We start from the raw sequence: 20,359 nt of genomic DNA, 5'->3' as shown, positions 1-20,359 counted from the left end.
GACCTCAGCCCATGACCCCAGGGAGATGCTGCCAGTTTGAGTGGGCGATATTGACTTTGATGGGACAAGGGGTCTGACTCAGTGTAAGTCACCTTCATGTTGGTCATGGTTGGAAACAGGACGCTGGACTAGGGCCCCTTCCGCACATGCAGAATAATGCACTTTCAATCTACTTTCACAATTGTTTGCAAGTGGATTTTGCTATTCCGCACAGTAAAATCCAATGCAGAGTGCATTGAAAGTGGTTTGAAAGCACATTATTCTGCATGTGCAGAAGGGGTTTAAGTCAGTATTTTTCTCTCCTTGAGGTGTGCAGACACAGAGTCACTTTTTGCTAGAGACCTATACTTACTGACAGAGGCTCGATGGCGTAGAGCTCTTACCCTTGCAAGATGCCGTATCTTCCCTTCTTCCCTTCTACAAGGACAATATCTAGGGATTCTCCACAAAGATAGGAAATGTTTATGTGATCTGGATTGTGTAGAATCTGTTTCCTATATATGATGTTATACTGTCCCTTCTATGTGTTATCTAGGGAAAAATATATAGTTCCCCTTTTGCGAGAGCTTGAAGGGATAACTGATGAACAGAAGGTTATTTTTCTTTTAAATGGTGATAGATACAAGGTTTTGGAAGCTGTGGCAAAATTTTTAACTGGTGTTATTACTATGCGCTCCAAATTGTGTTAGTTGGGATGGTTGTTATGTTATGTTTTATATACCCTATATACTCGAGTATAAGTCAACCCGAATATAAGTCGAGGCACCTAATTTTACCACAAAAAACTGGGAAACTTATTGACTAGAGTATAAGTCTAGGGTGGGAAATGCAGCAGCTGCAAGTGCAAGGGAATCTCTGTCCAAGAGGATGCCATGCCTGTCAGAACACAAATTTCAAGGGCGCAGAGTAATACCTAACATGGTATTCAGAGCCAGTGAAGCAACTCTGTGGCTTTATCAAAGCTGGAGGATTTACAAGCCTAGCTTTACATAAAAACACAAAAGGGAATGGTGAATTTAATACTCAAAGTTGGCAAAATGCTTCTGCCACAGCTGGTGTGATCTCCTTTCTCAGTGTGCCACAGCTCTGGCGGCCATCTTGGAATTACCGTATATACTCGAGTATAAGCCAAGGGGGGGGCTTTTTCAGCATTAAAAAATGTGCTCAAAAAGTCGACTTATACTCGAGCATATACAGTATGTCGTTAAAGGTTTAAGAAATGGAACAAGCCACTTTTAATATGCTTTAATTCTGTATGGGGGTCTGTGTTCTTATTTTACACGTGTTAAACACAGTAGATCTGACTTGGCCATTAAGGTCACACTGAAAAGTTCCAGTGGGTCAGTGATCCCATGGGTCTCTCTGCTACGGCTCAGTGAGGCGAGACTCACCTTTAAAAAAAAAATTGACATTAGGCAACACAGCAGGGGGGGGAGGCAGAGATTTAAAAGAGAGCTGTCATGGTTACCCTATGAAGTTTTCCAGGCTAGAAATGTTCAGAGTTAATTTGCCTGCCTCGGTTTCGCGACCCTGGATTTCCTTGATGGTCTCCTATCCAAATACTAGCCAGGCCTGCCTGCTTAGCTATCAGTGCAATTGAGCTAGCCTGGGCTGTGGGAGCTACATGTCGGGAAGTTCCTGGTTTGAATGGTCCCTCTGCCGTGACATTGTTTTTTTCTGGCGCCGCTCCTCCGCCTCCAGCATGGGATTGATCGCGTGCCAAACACCTGTATAAGGTAGGTTGGTATTGACTGGTTCGTGTGCTGTAGAGCCTTGAAAGCATTTTACAGTTGCTCTTGTTTGTGGATGCTTAAGTGGGAGGTTGGAAGAGGTTTACAGAACGATCCACAGTTTGAAGGAAATGGTGGGAGGAATACCCCTCACCCTTAGAATTATCATTTGGGGTCCTACCAGTGGCTTTGGTGGGCAGTAAACTTGGGATGGCCGAGGCTAGCCTGATCTCAACAGACCTTGGAAGCTGAGCAGGGTCAGCCCTGGTTAGAACTTGGATGGGAGACCACCGAGGAAGTCCTGGGTGGCTACGCAGAGACAGGCAATGACACATCACCTCTGTTTATCTTCTGCCTTGAATACCCTATGGGGTCACCATGAATCAGCTGCCACCAGTGGCAAAGCTACAAGGGGATGGGGGGTGCGCCGTGCACCAGGTGCACGCCAGGGCCCCCAGAAAATTGCCCTTAGGCCCCTTCCCCTTTCCCCGCCGCCCTCTGCGGCGCCCCCCACGGTGCCCCCCGCCCCCTTCCCACACTTACCTTAGTTCCTTTCCTTTTTCTTGAACTTTTTCAGGCTGCAAAAGGCCTGTTTGCAGTAAAAACGGCCTGAGGAACTACAGTTCCCAGGAGACCTTGGGGCTCACAAGGTCTCCTGGGAAGTATAGTTTCCATCAGGCCATTTTTACTGAGAACAGGCCTTTTGCAGCCTGAAAAAAGTTCAAGAAAAAGGAAAGGAACTAAGGTAAGTGTGGGAAGGGGGGAAGGGGAGGCACCGCAGGGGGTGGGGGGCGCCACGGGGGGGCAGGGCAGAAAATATAGTATGCGCACCGGGCGCAGTTTGGCCCAGCTACGCCTTTGGCTGCCACTTGACTGCACAACCATCAAATCCTTTCTCACTCAGTACATAGGGTTGGATCCAGATTAAATTTCTCATAAATGGAAGGTAAGGTGTAACTCTATTAATTCCCTCTGTCTACTTCAGATTACCTGTTTGCCCCTTGTGCCACACCAGAGGGTCCCCAGTTGCCCAGGAGTAACGTTCCAGAGTTCAGCGGGCTATTGTGGGAAGGAGAGAGGAGAACAGTCTGGCCCACTGATATTCTGGTCTTCCATTAGTTGAAAACTCAGTTTGGATCCAGCCCTCAGGTTGTGAAACCAGAGCATTAGACACCTTTTCTCTTAATTAATTGTGAAAGGGGAATGCACCCATTCATAAAGCGGAGAGAACTATTGAGGATTATTGGCAGTGTTCACTAAATAGAACTTCCATGTTCAAGAATAGTGTACCTTGGCATGCCAGTTGCTTAAGGATTGAACAGTACAGGGACGGCTGTTGCCTTCCTGTTATCCTTGGGAGCGGGAGGTTATCAGGCCACTAGTGGTGTATGGGGGTAGCCAGAGTGATTAATCAGAATATTTCTTAGTGTATTTCTTCTCTATGCTCCGCCTGTGTTCTCTAGCTTTTGGTGTATCTATCAGAATGGACAGGGAGAAATGTAATTGTCCGGGGAAAAACGTCTGTCTTCATTTCCTCTGAGAATAATAAACTAATTTGTTGGCGACCAAACATATGCATGTTTCTTTAAGTTACAGTGTGAATTGTCAACCCCTCGACATAGAATTTTTCCTCCAGAGGCTGTGCGTATTACTTGAACAAGGGGGATGCTCTGCCTGTCTTGAGTTATGGGAAGCTGATCTCCAACAATGCTTGGTTTTTAAATTTGCACAGGTCGAACCGAGACTGCCAGATCGACCAGCACCATCGCAACCAATGCCAATACTGCCGCCTGAAGAAGTGTTTTCGTGTCGGCATGAGGAAAGAAGGTAATACGCCTTTCCCTTCCACCTTGGGCATTCATTCGGCAGCTGTTCGTTTCCACACAAACTGCTTTGGAGGTAATTGAGCAGCGTGGAGTCCATTGAAGCGCCTGTCTGCTTAACATCCCAGTGGCTAAAGGGAGGTTTGGAGCTCTGGATGTTACTGAAAACAGTGGTGGGAAAGCAGGACTGCTAGGGGCAATAATTAGACATACTTGGAGGTTAACTGTGCAGTTTTGCAGGGGAATGTTAATGCTCACTAGTGCAGGAAATGTGTTAAATCTTGTAGGCCTTTGATCCAGGAGATTTCAGTTCAAAATCCTGCCTGTGCCGCAAAGCTTGCTAGGTGACCCAGTGCCATGTGCTCCATCTAGCCTACCTGGCAGAGTTGTTGTAAGGATACAGTAGGGAAGAGGTGAACAACATAGGCTGCCATGAGGATGGAATAAAAAAGTACTAGATTGGTCACGGTAGCTTTTAAAACTTTTCTGCCCTTCAGACTGGCGTCTGTGGTTCTATAAGCTTCCTCTGAAGCTGTCAGATCAATTTTTGGTGAGAGAATTCCTACGTATTCATGTTTTAGAAGGAGAAAGAGGGTTTGTTTTTTATATCCTGCTTTTCTTTCCATTTAAGGAGTCTCAAAGCGGCTTACAAGCTCCTTTTCCCTTCCTCTCCCCACAACAGACACCTTGCGAGGTAGGTGGGGCTGAGAGAGTTCGGAGAGAACTGTGACCAGCCCAAGGTCACCCAGCAGGGTCATGTGGAGGAGTTTGCAATCAAACCCGGTTCTCTGGATGAGAGGCCCTCGCTCTTAACCACCACACCATGCTTGTTCTCTGAGGTGAAGCCGGAGAACTGGAAGGGGCTGTTGAAATTGTCTCAGTATATCTGTGGACTACTTTGTGCCACCCAGCCTGCTTTGTCGTATGAGCAGCACGAAGCAGCTCAGCTTGGTACTTTGGCCTTGAACGCCAGGAGTCCAATGCTTCATCCCTGTGCCCTGGGCAACTTTGGGTGTGGCCAAATCAGTGGTACATTCAGGTTCCAGTGTGACTGTAGTGTCTCTGAGGGTGGCATAATGTCTGAGTGATTTGTTTTCGCAGTCCCCTTTGCACCAATTCCGATCTAGAAGGAGCAGCGGTCTGACTCCTTATCGAGGAAATGAGTACTTGATCTGTCCAATTAACCATTTATACACATGAAAAGAATGCCCCTGTGGAAAAACGATGGCAGATATCAGTTGGACGCTCCCTCCCGCTCCCATCTACGAGGAACCTTATAAAAACAATTTTAGGGAGTCAACTGGCTGTTGTGGGATTTGGGGGCTGGGTGGCTGTGGTCTGGTAGCTTGTGCTCCTAGTGGTTCATCACATTTAAAGCTGGCATCTTCAGAGGCATGTCACAGTAAGATACGTTTCTCTCCAAGGTTAAGAGCAGGTGCACCCTAATCTGGAGAACCGGGCTCTGTCACTTGAGCTGTGGAGGCATATCTGGTGAACCAGATTAGCTTGTGCACTCCAACACACGCCAGCTGCGTGACCTTGGGCTAGTCACAGTTCTTCGGCGCTCTCTCAGCCCCACCCACCTCACAGCGTTGTTGTGGGGGGAAATGGAAAGGAGATTGTAAGCATCTTTGAGTCTCCTTCAGGAGAGAAAAGGGGGATATAAATCCAAGCTGCTCCTCCTCCTCCTCCTCCTCCTCTTCTTCTTCTTCTCCTCCTCCTCCTCCTCCTCCTCCTCCTCCTCCTCCTCCTCCTCCTCCTCCTCCTCCTTCTTCCCAGAAGCCAGCCACAAAACGTTAAGAGAACCCCCAACAGCCTGTTGATTCTGACCATGAAAACTTTCAGTAATACATTCAAGGAGTCAGTTCTCATCAAAGCCTAGTGTGGTGTATTAATCATTTATTTAGATGTTTGGATGCTGCTTTTCACCGCAAAGCAGCTGACAGTACAGTTCCGTTTCTCTGTTTTGTTCCCTGCAGCAACAACCTGTGAGGTCGGTTATGCTGGGAGACTGTGGCTGGCCCAAGGTCACCCAGAAAGATTCCATGGCAGAGAGGAGACTCGAACCAGGACACCCAGATCCTAGTCTGAGACACTAACCCAGGGGTAGGGAACCTGCGGCTCTCCAGATGTTCAGGAACTACAATTCCCATCAGCCCCTACCAGCATGGCCAATTGGCCATGCTGATAGAGGCTGATGGGAATTGTAGTTCCTGAACATCTGGAGAGCCGCAGGTTCCCTACCCCTGCACTAACCATTGCCCCATGCGGCCTGTGTCCTGAAGGGTCCTCTGAGGGGACTTAGCTATTTTGTCTGCCTGCCTTGAAATGTTCTATGTCTTGTGGCGGTGGGGAGATGGTCTTTTGGAAATGATAAATGACAGGAGTTTTTAAACAAGGCCTTGGCTCGGAGGATCAGCAGAAGATCCCCCCTTCCCCTTTTGACTTTGCTTGAGGACTAGTCTGTAAAGCCAGAAGGAGAATACTGAGGAGGAACGGTCAGGTCTGCTAACCTGGGCCCCAGCAGGTGGCTACTCAGGTCTGAAGCCCTCGCATTGCTTCTGTTAGAAGCCGCCTGAGGACTTACTGGATTAACCGGTAGAACAGGTGGTGTTTGTTTGAAGAGCCTCTGCCTTTTTTGCAGTTGTACCTGCAGGGCTTAGAGGTCATATTCCCCAATAGCAGTAAAGGTCTTAGCTAGAAAATAGGACCAGGTTGCTGTTGCTGGTGTGTGTGCGTGTTTGTGTATAGAACTCAGGACCGTTCCCTTTGTTAGAATTCAGAACACCTCTCTGACAGTTGTAGGCCTCTTTTTTTTCCAGAGTGAAGGATTTGGCGGCTTTCCAGAAAGTACCTGCAGATTTAAAGTCCCAGAAAAAAAAACCTGGAAATTTTTTAAAAAGAACTTTTTTTTCCTGCCTCTCCCCCCCCCCCCCCCCATCTTCCCCCAATTTTTTCTGATGGAAAAATGCGGAAGTTTTGTGGAACTCTGAAAAAAACTACGAAATATGTTTTGAACAAGTTAAATGTTTTTTAAGTCAAGGTTTTTACTTGCAATTCTTTGAATTTTTTCCTAATGGAGGCCGCACTGAAAACTCCTATGCAATGTTTTTTTCCCCCTTTTCCCAATGATGTAAGAACAGCTCTGTATCTCCAGTGTGCATATTAAATACGCTCAACTGTTTTGGGTGGGTCACAGTTCGTTCGTTCGTTCGTTCGTTCGTTCGTTCCTCCTCCCTCTCCCTCCCTCCCTCCCTTTCTGCACATGCAGAATAATTCACTTTCAATCCACTTTCACAATTGTTTGCAAGTGGATTTTGCTTTTCTGCACAGTAAAATCCAGTTGCAAAGTGCACTGAAAGTGGATTGAAAATACATTATTCTGAATGTACAGAAAGGGCCTCTCTCTCGCCCCATAAGGCAGTAAACAATTTTAAAACGCACATAGTAAAAATACATCTTTAAAGACCTTTTAAACCAAACTACATCCCATTATTAAAACTGAGCCAAATATACATATGGTATAATAAAGTACACATTAATAACAATTGAAACAGGTCAGGTCAGGAAGGAGGGATCAGTGAGGGAGTAATGGGTGAAAGAAAGAAAAAGCTGGTGAAAGACGAGGTGAGTTTCTTTGGGAATAGATTTCCAGAGTTTTATGTTGAAATGCCATGCAAAGTTGCCAGCAAGGCAAAAGCGCTTTCTTTGGGCATTGCATTTAAATCAAAGCCCTGGGAACCTTTACAAACTTGTGGGAAGAGCATTTGGTGGGAACAGTCCACCGTTGGGTCTTTCTAGCCCAGCATCCTGTTTCCAACAGCAGCTAGTCCCATGCCCCACAGTCGAAGTTCAGAAGCGGGGCCGAAAGTCCTTACTCAAAGACAGGGAATCGATTTGATGAAGATTTTGGAGCAACTTCTGTGGCTGAACGATACTCCTCTCAGCCTTTCCTCCTAGGGCTGGTTCTAGGTTTTGAAAGTGCTGAGCAGACAATGTTCAAGGGACCCTATCTCCTTTTCTACCACGGACCCCCAACTGTATCTCCATCGCCCCATGTTCTCTCACCTGCTTCTATACTCTTCCCCTGCCTATTCTTGGCCCTTCCCACCACTGCCCATGCTCACAGCCATTGACAACTTTTTGAAATATTATTGGTCTACTCAGACCCAAAGCTAAATTGGTGCGAAGTGGTGGTCTGCATACCTTACAGTCCACCTATCCCCAATCTATTTAATTATGGACCACCTGGAGATCGGCAGCCCTCTCCAGGATGTCTTTGGAAGCTGAAACCAACATGAATGAATTCCGGCAGAAATCCCCTCCACATGTCTGCAAACATGGAATCTTTCTCGTTGTGTGTTCTGATTTTCGGCCTGCGTCCAGCTGCGAGGCCTGGCAGCACCACAGACACCCGTAATGGTCCTAGTGGTAGTTGATCCCCCGGCGTCTGGGGAAGATGCAACTTGTCCCTTCTGCCCCTCCATATGATTTATGGCTCCAATTTACGCTGCACAAGAGAGCAGTACATAAATTAATTACCAGGGCCAGCCAGTAATGGGATTTGGAGCAGATGCTTGAGAAATGGCTGGCAGCGGCATAGGATGCAGTGTGTATGGGGGGGGGGGGCGAGCATGGCTCTGTCCTTTTCTTTTATCCCCTTTACTCCCCAGGGGATTCTCCCGAGATAAATCCCCTGCTGCAAACGGGAACCATGCAAACCCAGGGATTCATCCCCTTGTAACTGGTAAACATTTAATCGTGCTGCTCTCTCTGGGTTTCCTCCATTGGATCCTTGCTGTAAGGAAGGGGTGTTTTCTTCCTTTGGAAAATTCATATAAGCTTTCTCAAGATTCGTGCTATGTATGTGAACACGTTTGTAGTTTGCTTTAAGTCTAAGTTTCTAGCGCTCAAGAACATGGTGGTTGTATGTGTGAGGGATCTGTCTGCTGAAAGGAACGGAGGGTGGGATTGGGTGGGGCTTGTCTATAAGCAGAATTTCCACTGGAAAAGGAATGGGGTTTTGGGGCCTGCATTTACCCTGTCTTTGACTGAACCTTTTTGGGTGGGAAATGCGTGGTGGTTGATTGATAAGGTTTGATAAGGTTTGAGAATTGAGGATAGGGGGAAGTTATGGAGTCTTTTTTCAATATGCCTCTTATGAGATTATCTCTTCTTTTTTTAAAAATTTTAACTTGGGGAGGTGAAACAGTAGTACTTGAGATCAAACATTATACAGGTAGAAATGACCTTGCCATAGGTTGAGGAGTACATAGAATATGAACAGTTGGACAAGCCCCCCACCCCTTGCTAACGGATAGAATTGTCGCATCTTAGGTGGTACAAAATGTTACTAGATCCTCAGTCTAAACCTTTCAAATCTTTCTTTGCAGCTGTCCAAAGAGGTCGGATCCCTCCCACTCACTCCAGTGCCAGCCCAAACGCCATGCCCAGCGGGGAATACTACAATGGGCAACCCGTTTCGGAACTGATCTCCCAGTTGCTGAGGGCTGAGCCGTACCCCACTGCCCGTTTCAGCTCACAATATGCCCAGCAAGGCAGCGTGATGGGCATTGATAACATTTGCGAGCTAGCCGCTCGGCTGCTTTTCAGCACGGTGGAGTGGGCCCGGAACATACCTTTCTTCCCCGACCTGCCAGTCTCGGACCAGGTGGCCTTGCTGCGTCTAAGCTGGAGCGAGCTTTTCGTCCTGAACGCGGCTCAGTCGGCGCTGCCCCTTCACATGGCCCCTCTGTTGGCTGCGGCTGGCTTTCACTCCTCCCCGATGTCGGCAGATCGAGTTGTGTCCTTCATGGACCAGATACGCATCTTTCAGGACCAAGTGGAGAAACTCAATCGGTTGCAGGTGGACTCAGCCGAATACAGCTGTCTCAAAGCCATAGCACTCTTCACGCCAGGTGAGTCAGCTCCCGGCTGAGCAGTGGCGTATCTGCCAGAGGGATATGGGGGATCAATTGACCCCGGGCACCCCCCATTGGATCACATGAGGGGCACCCAATGGGCCACCCCTCGGCCTGGCCCCACCAGGCTGCTCCTTCAGCTGGCAGAACCTCCTGGTCTGGCTGCTCCCGGCTAAAATAAGTGGAGTGGGGGGCGCCCAGAGCAGGTGTTGCCCTGGGCGCCATCTCCCCCCGTACGCCTCTGCAGCTGGGTGTGTCCATTTGCTGCATCCCTTTGGTGCTTTTCTTAATTCCTTTTTTTCTTTAAAAGATCACAGAGAGGGGCAGGAATCTCTCTAGACTGCCACATCTCCCCCCCCCCCCAAAAAAAAATCTGGAACGCCTAATTCTCCATACTTAGTATATCATAGGGAATTGAATTCAGACCATAGAGAGTGGGGGAATTCCCAGAATATAGTCCGGAAGTACCGTCACTTCCGAGTCTGTGCAGACTTCCCCAGGCCTTGCCCTAGAAATCTCCCAGGGGTTGCAGGCAGAGGCCCATCAACTTAACTCTTAACAAAAAAGAAGACTTTAGTCAGTGAGCCAAGCTGCATGTTTTCATTCTAATATTTTTTGGGAAACTTTCCTACCCCTCCTTTCTGCTAACAAAGTTACTGTAAAACTTTTAATTGAGTTTCCCTCCCCACAACAGGATTGGCAGAAGCCATAAAAAGAAGTTTTAGAAGTAGACAATAATTATCCATTGGAAAATCAGACGTTTGGGTTGTTGGCTGAAAGACAGGTGGATAGTGCACCGAAGGATTGTTCTGGAGTGGAGTGGTATATCTGTGTGCATTTTACTTGCTAGCAAGAGAAAGGGAGACTGAGATAAAAGGAGTGACTCAGCTGTGAGCTCCCAGCAGTTGTCAGTTTTCATTTTAGAAGGAAATAATGTGGTCTGTGTAAGCGGTCTACTTAGCACCTAAGAATCTCCTTGCTGTGTCAGACCAGTAGTTCATCTGGTCCAGCATCCTGTTTTAAACAGTGGCCAACCAGCTGTCCTGGTGGGCTAGCCACAGGGCATAGAGGCCTTCTCCAAATGTTGCCTCCTGGCACTGGGATTTGGAGACTTACTGCCTCTGGCTAGAGAGGGTCCCTTTAGTCCCATTGGCTGATTGCCACTGCTGGATCTCTCTGAAGTGTCTAACCCCTTTATTAAGCATTCTGTGCTTCTGGCATTCACTGCATCCTCTGAAGTTGAATTCCACAATGAAATTACTCATTGAGTAAAGTATTTCCTTGTGCATGCTTGAAATGCCCCCTGGTGGTCAGATGGATTCCATGCATGCTGATAACATTATTTTGATAAATTTCCGTTTTTGTCAAGTAGATTGGACTGAGCGCAGTGCAATTGTATGTTTATGGAAATAATATGCAGTCGTTTTTGAGTCATGGCTACCATATGAGTCATTGTCCTTCAGAACATTTTCTCATTAACAATTATGCTCGGGGGGGGGGGGGGAAAGGAGATTGTAAGCCCCTTTGAATCTCCTTACAGGAGAGAAAGGCGGGATATAAATCCAAACTCCTCCTTTTCCTCCTCCTCCTCCTCCTCCTCCTCAGTATGGAGAGCATTATATTCAGCTAACAATAACTTGTTGGTTATCCCCAGTCCATAATCTATTTGGGAATAGAGTCTAGTACCACAATTCTTTTCCAGATTCCATCATACATAGGCCCCAAGGACTGCTGTATGCATTTCCACCACTACCATTAATACCAAAGAACTGAGGAAGACATGCCAGGAACAGGCCTTGATCATCTTAGTGGCTCTAAAGTATCATCACAGATGCCGGTTCCCATCTCTACCGGAATTATCAGTGCAAGAGCCTTGGTGTGTTCCTGTCAGCCAGGACATGCTTCAGCAAAGTCTAATCTGGCACCTGGACCCAGAATGTTTTCTTCTGAAAGGCTCTTGAAAGGAATGGGTTGCTAAAACTATGGCCCCTTCTGCACATGCAGAATAATGCACTTTCAATCCACTTTCACAATTGTTTGTAAGTGGATTTTCTATTCCACATAGTAAAATGCAGCTGCAAAGTGCATTGGAAGTGGATTGAAAGGGCATTATTCTGCATGTGCGGAAGGGGCCTATGTTACGCTTCAGAAGTGGCTGAAACTATAACTGCTTCCAGGAAGAAATCTACCCGATATCTACAATGCCCTATGGAAAACCTTTGCAAGATGGTACCAGCGCAAACACGTGAACTCATTAAACCTGGTTCTGGGTCATCTATGAGTCTTCTTTCAGGATGGGAACCATGAACCACTCAGGGAATCTATCCTGCATCTCAGAATAACAAACCTGAGGCAAGTACAGTGTGGAAGCAAAACCTCCACCCCCAAATAACACTGTACCCAAGCTGACACGAAACTCCGGTGCAAGCCTTTGTCACAAAAATGTAAAATGAAGTGTTAAGCATGCATATCCTACAAAAATAGGTACAAAAATATAAAAAACAGCAACAATCTTATCTGGGAACACTCTTAAGAGAATTCAGCCAGAACAGTTCATAAATATGGATAGTCCGATTCGAGATCCAATGTTCACAGGTGTTATAAATGCAACGAGATCATAAAAGTTGACTTGCTCTCCAGTGGGCGAGTGACTGTCAGCTTCACCTCTCTTCAGCCGCATATTTATGAACTGTTTTGACTTAATTCTCTTAGAGTGTTCCTGGATAAGGTTGCTTTGCTATGATTTTAGCTAGATTTTATTGTAGGACATGACTACTGCTTTTACTCTTTGCCCTCTGTTTCTTTTGTGAATTAAGCATCTACTCCCAGTCTCACCAGAACTTCCATAGCAACCATAGTACCTCAAACAGCAGGTATTTCTCTGGGTAAATATCTTCCCATCAACCTGTTTCTCAAAGGTGTGGTGCACACCAACCCTCCAGTCATCCATAGATTTCCTACATGGGGATTACACATTGTGTTATGTGCTCTTATCACAGCTCCCTTCAAGCTATTAAGACAGTTTACCCGTGCTCCCCTAATTTTAAATTGAACCACCTCTTGAACAATGAGGATCTCAAGCAATTGGAAATGGTGGCCAAATTCCTGCTCAATATTATGAAATAATCCTCTGGGTCTTCTTTTATTATTATAATTATTATATTATTTCCCTGAAGTTTGCTCTTTATGAAATACGAGCAGTTGTTTTACTTTGTCAAATTGTACCCGGATTATACTATCACACAGTTTTTATCTGTATTTATCTCCTGATGCCTAGTAAAGGTCTCTGAACTGAACTATTAAGACAGGTCCCGCTTAAATGGCTGCGCATGAAAACTTCATTTTTAACCACAGTGACTTCAGTTCAGTCTCTGAGGTGGATTCCGCATGGGCCAAACACAGCGCTGTGAAAATGGTGTAAAAGGGTTTAAAACAGTGTAAAAGGGGTTACACCGTTTTCACATCGCTGTTTTTGGCCCATGCAGAATCTGTCTGAAAGCCCTATCAACCAGAAAAGGACTCTGTGTTTAGACCAGATCTTACCTATTCCTTAAAATTAACTCTCTTTTCCATCGAAGACAAGAGACTAGTTAACCATCATTCTGTCCACGACCAAAGGAAAAGATTGGCACTCTTTAGACCCTGTGTATGACGCTCAGGATATATATCAGGCATAGGGAGGATATCAGAAATACAGGCTTCTTATTCATTTCTCTGACAGCTCCAAATAAAGGAAAGAAGATGTCTAAATCAGCCATAAGCTACAACATCAGGCAGTGTTTCTTCCAGTAACATAAGGCCAGTAACATTCCTATACATCCATGTATCCAGCTCATTCAGTAGGAAGTACAAATGCCAATGCTGCTTTCGACCATCAAGTATTGGCAGAAGAGATATATAAGGCTGCTGTGTGATCTTCCATCTCAACCAGTGTCAGACAATACAAGCTCAATGCATTATTCTCAGCTGATGCGGCCTTTGGGTGCAGAGTATTTCAACACATGGTGTACAATTTCTAATTCCCACCTGGATAGAGAGGTTCACCGCTCTTGGAAGCCCCAAGATTGAAGCTGCCCGCCTCCTCAGTGCAAGAATGAAACCTTAGATACTAACTGTGAGAGTTCCTTATGTTCTGAGGTAAGGAGAGTGTCTTGCCCATCCCCCCTCCCAAAAAGAGTGGGAGAAGAGGAGGAAAGAGTAGGACTTTGACAACCTGCAGAGACAAGAAACAGTGCCGGAGTATGACCTCGACTGCAAACGATCACATACCTAAAAACCAAAAGGAAACAAGGATTGCTCTGACTCCTTCCTCAAACAAGTTCATTCTTCTGATGTGGTTCTAACACCTTTACTATGACCTTGTTGCTTTCATCTCTTCTTGTTAATGTTTCTACATTCATTGTTTTCCTTCCTGTCCTTCCTAAGAAAGTACTTAAACTGAGCTTTGGAGTTTCCCATTTGGGAGAGCAGAAGTGATCAAGTTTAGTCCTGCCTCCCTGAATGGCTGGTGGGAAGCACCCAATATTCAAGATGCCCTCCTTCCAGCAGAGCAGTAGTGGTTAAGAGCAGGTGCGCTCTAATCTGGAGAACCAGGTTTGATTCCCAGCTCTGCCATTTGAACTGCGGAGGCTTATCTGGGGAACTAGATTAGCCTGTGCACCCCAACACATGCCAGCTGGGTGACCTTAGGCTAGTAACAGCTCTACGGAGCTCTTTCAGCCCCCACCTGCCTCCCAGGGTGTTTGTTGCTGGTTGGGTGGGAAGGGAAAGTTGATTGTAAGCCCCTTTGAGTCTCCTACAGGAGAGAAAGGGCGGTATAAATCCAAACTCCTCCTCCTCCTCCTCCTCTTCTTCTTCCGTCAGAGCAGAAAGGACTCTCATGGTAAGTATCCAATGTTTCATTTCCCTCATTATCCACAAGATGAATATGAAATAAAAAGGTTGCAAAGTTGTAAGCCGTTTTAGATACCTGTTGGGGCGAAAAGTGGTGTACAAATGAAGCAAATAAATAAAACACCCAGTTCAAAAAGAGAGCAAAATTGTCAACCATTAATTCCAGAGCAAATGGGTGAATTGATCAAGCAGACGAATTACAATAATAAAAGAGGTTTTATGACGCTTCCATGCACGCATGCTTTCAGTCCACTTTTAGTCCACTTTAGCAATTGCATGCAACTGGATTTGGCTGTTTTCACACAGTAAAATCCAGTTGCAGAGTACATGGGAAGAGAATTAAAAGCACATTATTCAGTTTGCGTGAAAGTGGGGGAGGGTGAAAGAAATGTCAACGAGGAAAAATGACGTAAGATGGCTCACACGAGCTCAGTCCAGTGTAGGAAAGAAGTCCCTTGGTTCCAGCCAACACACAACCTGAACCCAGCTCTCCGTTTCCTTTTCCAGACGCCTGCGGCCTCTCGGACCCAGCCCACGTGGAGAGCCTGCAGGAGAAAGCCCAGGTGGCCCTCACGGAGTACGTGCGCTCACAGTACCCCTCGCAGCCCCAGCGCTTCGGCAGACTCTTGTTGCGCCTCCCGGCTCTCCGGGCCGTCCCAGCCTCCCTCATCTCTCAGCTCTTCTTTATGAGACTGGTCGGCAAGACGCCTATCGAAACACTAATCAGAGACATGCTCCTCTCTGGGAGCACCTTCAACTGGCCTTACGGGACAGGGCAGTGAGGACAAGCCGGAGCGCGCGCACGTCCCTCGACACCACCCCAAGTTTGCCGCTGCCGTGCCGACAGTCTGGATGTTCGCCGCCACCTCTCCGTCATGGATTCAAGTCGTCAAGGTTTGTGCCGCTTGTAGGCACAAGACTTCCTGGGATGTGGATTTCCTCCTTGGGGGCAACAAGGGAAGTCCCGCCTCTCGTGTGTCGAGAGAGACCAAGGTGGGCTGGATTTTGGTTTGGTGGTTTTCTTTTCTTCTGCAAAAAAAGGGAAAAAACCCCCGTAATATTCTATTTTGTTTTTCTTCTGGGCTTTGATTCCTTTCCATATGATGTCGAATACTCAAGGGTTTCTCTGCCTTGATTTCTTTTCCTCTTCTCTAAGTGTTCAGCTTTGTCCTTTTTGCATGTTTTAAAGAACTGAGAGCTGGCAGTCCCAGGTTGAAATGCTACCATATTTCAAATCTAAAATATCTGTATTTTTCTTTGGCCCATCTTCCTCCTTCCCTTTCCCAGAACAAGGTCTATGGGGGCTATCTTCGCCACCTTGAGCCAAACACCTAATTCTATCAATTGTTTCTGGTAGAGTAATTTTGTTTTGGGAGTAAGCCCAAAACTAGGATGCATTCTCTTAGACTCTCGGAGTCTGGGTCGGGTTGGATTTTGTTTCGTGAGCCAGCAATTGTCATTCATAGGTAGACTGCTTCCAAACCTGGAGATTCTTCTGAGCTACTGTGTATTTAAAGCTTGGTTGAAAGTTTGAAACTTTTTTTCCTCCACAAAGAAGAAGAGTTGGATTTGTATCCCCTCTTTCTCTCCTATAAGGAGACTCAAAGGGGCTTATAAACTCCTTTCCTTTCCCCCCTCACAACAAACACCCGGTGAGGCTGAGAGAGCTCCGAAGGACTGTGACTAGCCCAAGGTCACCAAGCTGGCATGTGTTGGAGTGCACAAGCTAATCTGATTCACCAGATAAGCCTCCACAGCTCAAGTGGCAGAGTGGGGAATCAATTCCGGTTCTCCAGATTAGAGCGCACTGCTCTTAACCACTACACCACACACATACATTTCCAGCTACTCATATACATGAGTGGTGGCCAAAAATGAAAAGATATTATATATTAAAAGATATTATATTCCTTCCTCACGTTTTCATTTGTGACAAGAGCCTTTCCAAATGAGGCTGTAGTGGGAAAATTCCTTGTCCATCAACTGTCTCTCTCCCTCCATATTAAGAAATGCTATGCAAATGATTAATTGCATGCAAAATTAAATATGCTGATTAATTAATGATGGCCCAGCTGCTTTCTTGCTGGACTTCCGGAGTCATCTACTTGATGATCAATTTGACCATCATCTGCTGCTGTTTCTTCTTCATAATCTCTTCTCTCTTTTTTTTAAGTTTGCAAAATGCTTTAAAATCACTGTGCCTCACAATCACCCGTGCGACGTAAATTGCCCTTGTTCCCATTTTACAGATGTGGGGGGGGAGGGGGGTGGCAACTGAGGCCAAGAAGGTGACCAACCGCCAACACCAGTGGTGGGACATGCTCAGGTCTACCAGGTCCAAAGTTAACTGGTCTTAAATCTATGCAAACATTCCTATCCCCCCTGTCCAAAATAGGGAGAAAAGGATTCCACACATACATGACTTTAATAAGGTAGCTGTATTGATCCAGGGGGATGGGGCGGGCGGCACGGGGTGGGGGGAAATCCCAGAAGTGGCAGTTGCATAAGACCCAACCACCACACCTCAGAACTAACAAGCTTTTGAATTCCGCAGAAGTATTTATCAGGTTGTACGTTAAGTGCGAAATGAAGTCAGGTGGAGAGAAGCAGAAATGCTCAAATATGTGAAAAGAAAATTCAGGGCACGTTGGCAGAGCCCAAAGGTCTACAGGTACCAAATGAGTGGACGAAAGACCTTTGGGAACAGGCTGTGGGGGAGGGGGGAGAATGCCAGTTTCTCACAAAACACAGCGGAGGTGTTGATTCTGCCTCCCTGTTGCTTTAAGACTTCAGGTTCTTGTCCTGACAATATCAGAAGAACCGGGGCAGACTGGAAGCCACTCTGCTCACAAAAAACGTCAGTGACCCTGGAGGACAAATTTGCTGTGAACAGGATTTGGATACCTTGTCTCCGGGTGAGGGGCATCACCTGGATCAGCCTGTCCCTTGATACCTGTTCTGTGTTGGCTCTTTGTCACTCCTCCCATAAAAATTGCCTCTCTTGCAAATTGCCTCTCTTGCAATGTTCTGACTGGGGCTCCTTAGGCCCACAGGGTGGACAGAAGCCCACGTAGTGAAGCTGTGCTTGGTAGGGAGACAGAAGGTAATCCAGGGCTTAGCCCAGGCTCACTTGGGCCTTCTGTGCTACCCAGAAAGCCTTAACAGGCATGAAACTTGGTGTCAGAAGCAGCTGGCAATTCTCTTGCTGGGGCTGACATTTCTTTTTCCCATGAGCCCTGTCTTCAGTATGAACAGAAGCCTAATGGCTGAAACTTTTTCTCTGGCTGGGTAAAGCTCTCATCTGTTCCTCGGCTGCAGGTTGAGCTGCCATTAATAGGCACAGGAGCAAGGACAGCAAAGAAGTTGGCAATGTCAGCCTCCCATGTAAAATCCCAGTGCTTTTGAAGAAAGCTGAGGGTACTTAGAGAAGGAGGAGGAGGAGTTTGGATTTATACCCCACCTTTCTCTCCTGTAAGAAGACTCAAGGTGGCTTTCAAGCTCCTTTCCCTTTCCCTCCCCACAACACACACCTTGTGAGGCAGGTGGGGCTGAGGAAGTTCTAAGAGAACTGTGACTAGCCCAAGGTCACCCAGCAGGAATGTAGGAGTGCGGAAACACATCTGGTTCACCAGATAAGTCTCCACCACTCAGGTGGAGAATAGGGGAATCAAACCCAGTTCCCCAGATTAGAATCCACCTGCTCTTAGCCACTATACCACGGTGGCTCTCTTAGAGCCAAAAACCTGGCCGGACTTATTAACAAGGAACCTGTCCTCCTAACACCTCCAATTGGGAGAACCGTTTTGAACTGGAGATGCTGGGCACATTCACCTCATCTGGACCAGAGATTCCCAACATGGTGTCCATGGTCACCCACTCACACCTTTTCTGGTGTCTTTCCAGAGTTTCTAGAACGTGGGTGGGGCTAGGTGGGTTTTTTTGCCCAGCAAGGCTTCTGATTAGCTATTGGAGATTTGATTGGCTGTGCAGATTTAAAAAAAAGTTGCCTTTGGTAACAGCTGCTGCCAACAGTTATGGTGTGACCGAAGGTAAGCTGTGGCGGCCATTTTGTGGCTGACTGGCTGCAACCGTTGTGTGGCCGCCACGCTATCTCAGAATTCCAAAGGTGCCCACAGACTCAAAAAAGCTGGGGACCCCGGAACTGGACCAGCTACCAGGGCGGGGCGGCGATTCAGCAGCAGATGCATAGCTCCATTGAGTTCTTTAATTCCTTAGTCGCCTGGAGATTCTTCTGTAGCTCTCAATTTACTCTTGCTATAAATGGAAATTGGATTTTTGGATGAGGCGGTTGGGGAGAAGTTGTGACAGCAAAGCAAGAAACGGGGAGTAGGGGGAATATGTAAATTAAATGATTTTTTTTGGTGCAAATATATTCCTTGTCTGATTGCTCAACCAATGACCCAATAAAGATATTTCGTAGAATAAAGGATCACTCTCGTGGGTTGTGTGATTTGGCAAAGGATGGAGATGGGGCTGTTTCGCCTCCACTGGGAGAGATCTGAGCACACAATCTATACTGTGCAATCAAAATAAAAGTAAATTTAAGTTCCTTCTGAATCAGATTACAGGTCCTACTAGCCCAGAATGCTGCTGCCAATATAACATTTCCGGCAATTTTGAAGCAGGTGGGAGGATTATTTTGAAGCCGGTGGGAGGGTCTGAGGAGAAAAAAATGGAAATGTACACAATACTTACCTTCCTATAAAACCTAAATCTATCAAGAACATAAAGCACATCATTTGGAATGTAGCCCATACAGCTGTATGAATTGGCTTGTCTATGGAGTTTAAAATTAGATACCGTCTTTTCTACAAGCAAAATTGTAACCCAGTGCCAAAGTAAGACAAAACTATATGCTTCTGTGCACTATGCTGTTGTAGTACATTTCACTCCTAATTAGTGTGTTGTGTGTGTGTGTGTGTGTGTGTGTTTGCTTTCCAGAATTTCCCAATTTTTGCAAAGAAAAAATTCAGTCCCCAGGAGAGAAAAAGAAAAGTTTTTCTTTCAGTTTTCCTGTCGCCCCCCCCCCCCCGGCCTTTGTTTCTCTGCCCACCCCCGGAGGGAACGGACACCAAACCTTCTGCCAGCTGTTGTAGTGTTTCAAGTGCAGCAGCCTCTTATGCCCCTTCCGCACATACAGAATAATGCACTTTTAACCCACTTCCACGATTGTTGAAAGTGGATTTTGCTATTCCACACAGTAAAATCCAGCTGCAAAGTACATTGAAAGTGCATTATTCGGCACGTGCGGAAGGGGCCTTTGTTTCAGGTATAAGCTTTCAAGAGTGGGAGATCTGAGTCTTTATATGCCAGACAGAAGGTGTATGTGTGTGTTGGGGGGGGGGGAGTGGTTTGTAAAGGATGGTTGCAAAGAATGCGGAGCTACTGTAGTCAGCTTGGTTAGAGCAGAGGAAGCATGCTTGGGGAGGGGGGGGGATTAGTAGTAGTGCGGTAAAATCACATGCCCCAATTCAGTCCTGGGGGTTGGGGTTACGGGGAGGTCCATTGTTCTGAACTTGTGCATGAACTCAAGTATTCTTAACAACCACCTTCCTTCTTTCTGGCTGGGATATAAAGACTTAGGCCCCTCCGCACATGCAGAATAATGCACTTTCAATTCACTTTGCAGCTGGATTTTACTGTGCAGAATAGCAAAATCCACTTTCAAACAATTGTGACAGTGGATTGAAAGTGCATTATTCTGCATGTGCGGAAGGGGCCTCTGAGATCTCCATTCCTACTTGTATCTGAAAAAAATTTAACCATCAAGTTACAGCTGACTTTTGGGAACCCCGCAGAGTTTTCAAGGCAAGGGACCTCTAGAAGTTAGTTTGCCGTTGCCTGCCTCTGTGACCAGATCCTAGTATTCCCTGAAGGTCTGACATCCAGCTACTAGCCAGGGTCAGGGCTGAGAATGTGACTGGACAAGGTCAACCCAGCAAGCTCCCTTGGCACAAGTGGAGATTTGAAC

At 46.5% G+C, this 20,359-nt stretch overlaps 1 protein-coding gene across 4 annotated transcripts in view; it reads left to right on the top strand.

Moving 5' to 3' along the window:
* The window catches only part of NR2F6 (nuclear receptor subfamily 2 group F member 6), a 43,681-nt gene extending 27,659 nt beyond the window's left edge, over positions 1-16,022 (top strand). Inside the window, exons 1-4 of one of the 4 annotated variants that reach the window (XM_048498123.1) lie at positions 1,087-1,736; positions 3,463-3,629; positions 8,947-9,471; positions 14,875-16,022. In XM_048498123.1, coding sequence (XP_048354080.1) covers positions 3,545-3,629; positions 8,947-9,471; positions 14,875-15,149 — 885 coding nt within the window. In that variant the 5' untranslated portion in view covers positions 1,087-1,736; positions 3,463-3,544 and the 3' untranslated portion in view covers positions 15,150-16,022. Of the gene's footprint in view, positions 1-1,086; positions 1,737-3,462; positions 3,630-8,946; positions 9,472-14,874 lie in introns of those variants that run through there. The other 3 variants (XM_048498124.1, XM_048498121.1, XM_048498122.1) reach the window with 3 other exon arrangements.
* The last annotated feature ends 4,337 nt before the right edge of the window (positions 16,023-20,359 follow it).

The sequence above is a fragment of the Sphaerodactylus townsendi genome, linkage group LG05, assembly GCF_021028975.2.
Source record: "Sphaerodactylus townsendi isolate TG3544 linkage group LG05, MPM_Stown_v2.3, whole genome shotgun sequence".
NCBI lineage: Eukaryota > Metazoa > Chordata > Lepidosauria > Squamata > Sphaerodactylidae > Sphaerodactylus > Sphaerodactylus townsendi.
Note: the sequence above shows the minus strand (reverse complement) of the source record. Positions and strands in the feature narration are given on the sequence as shown.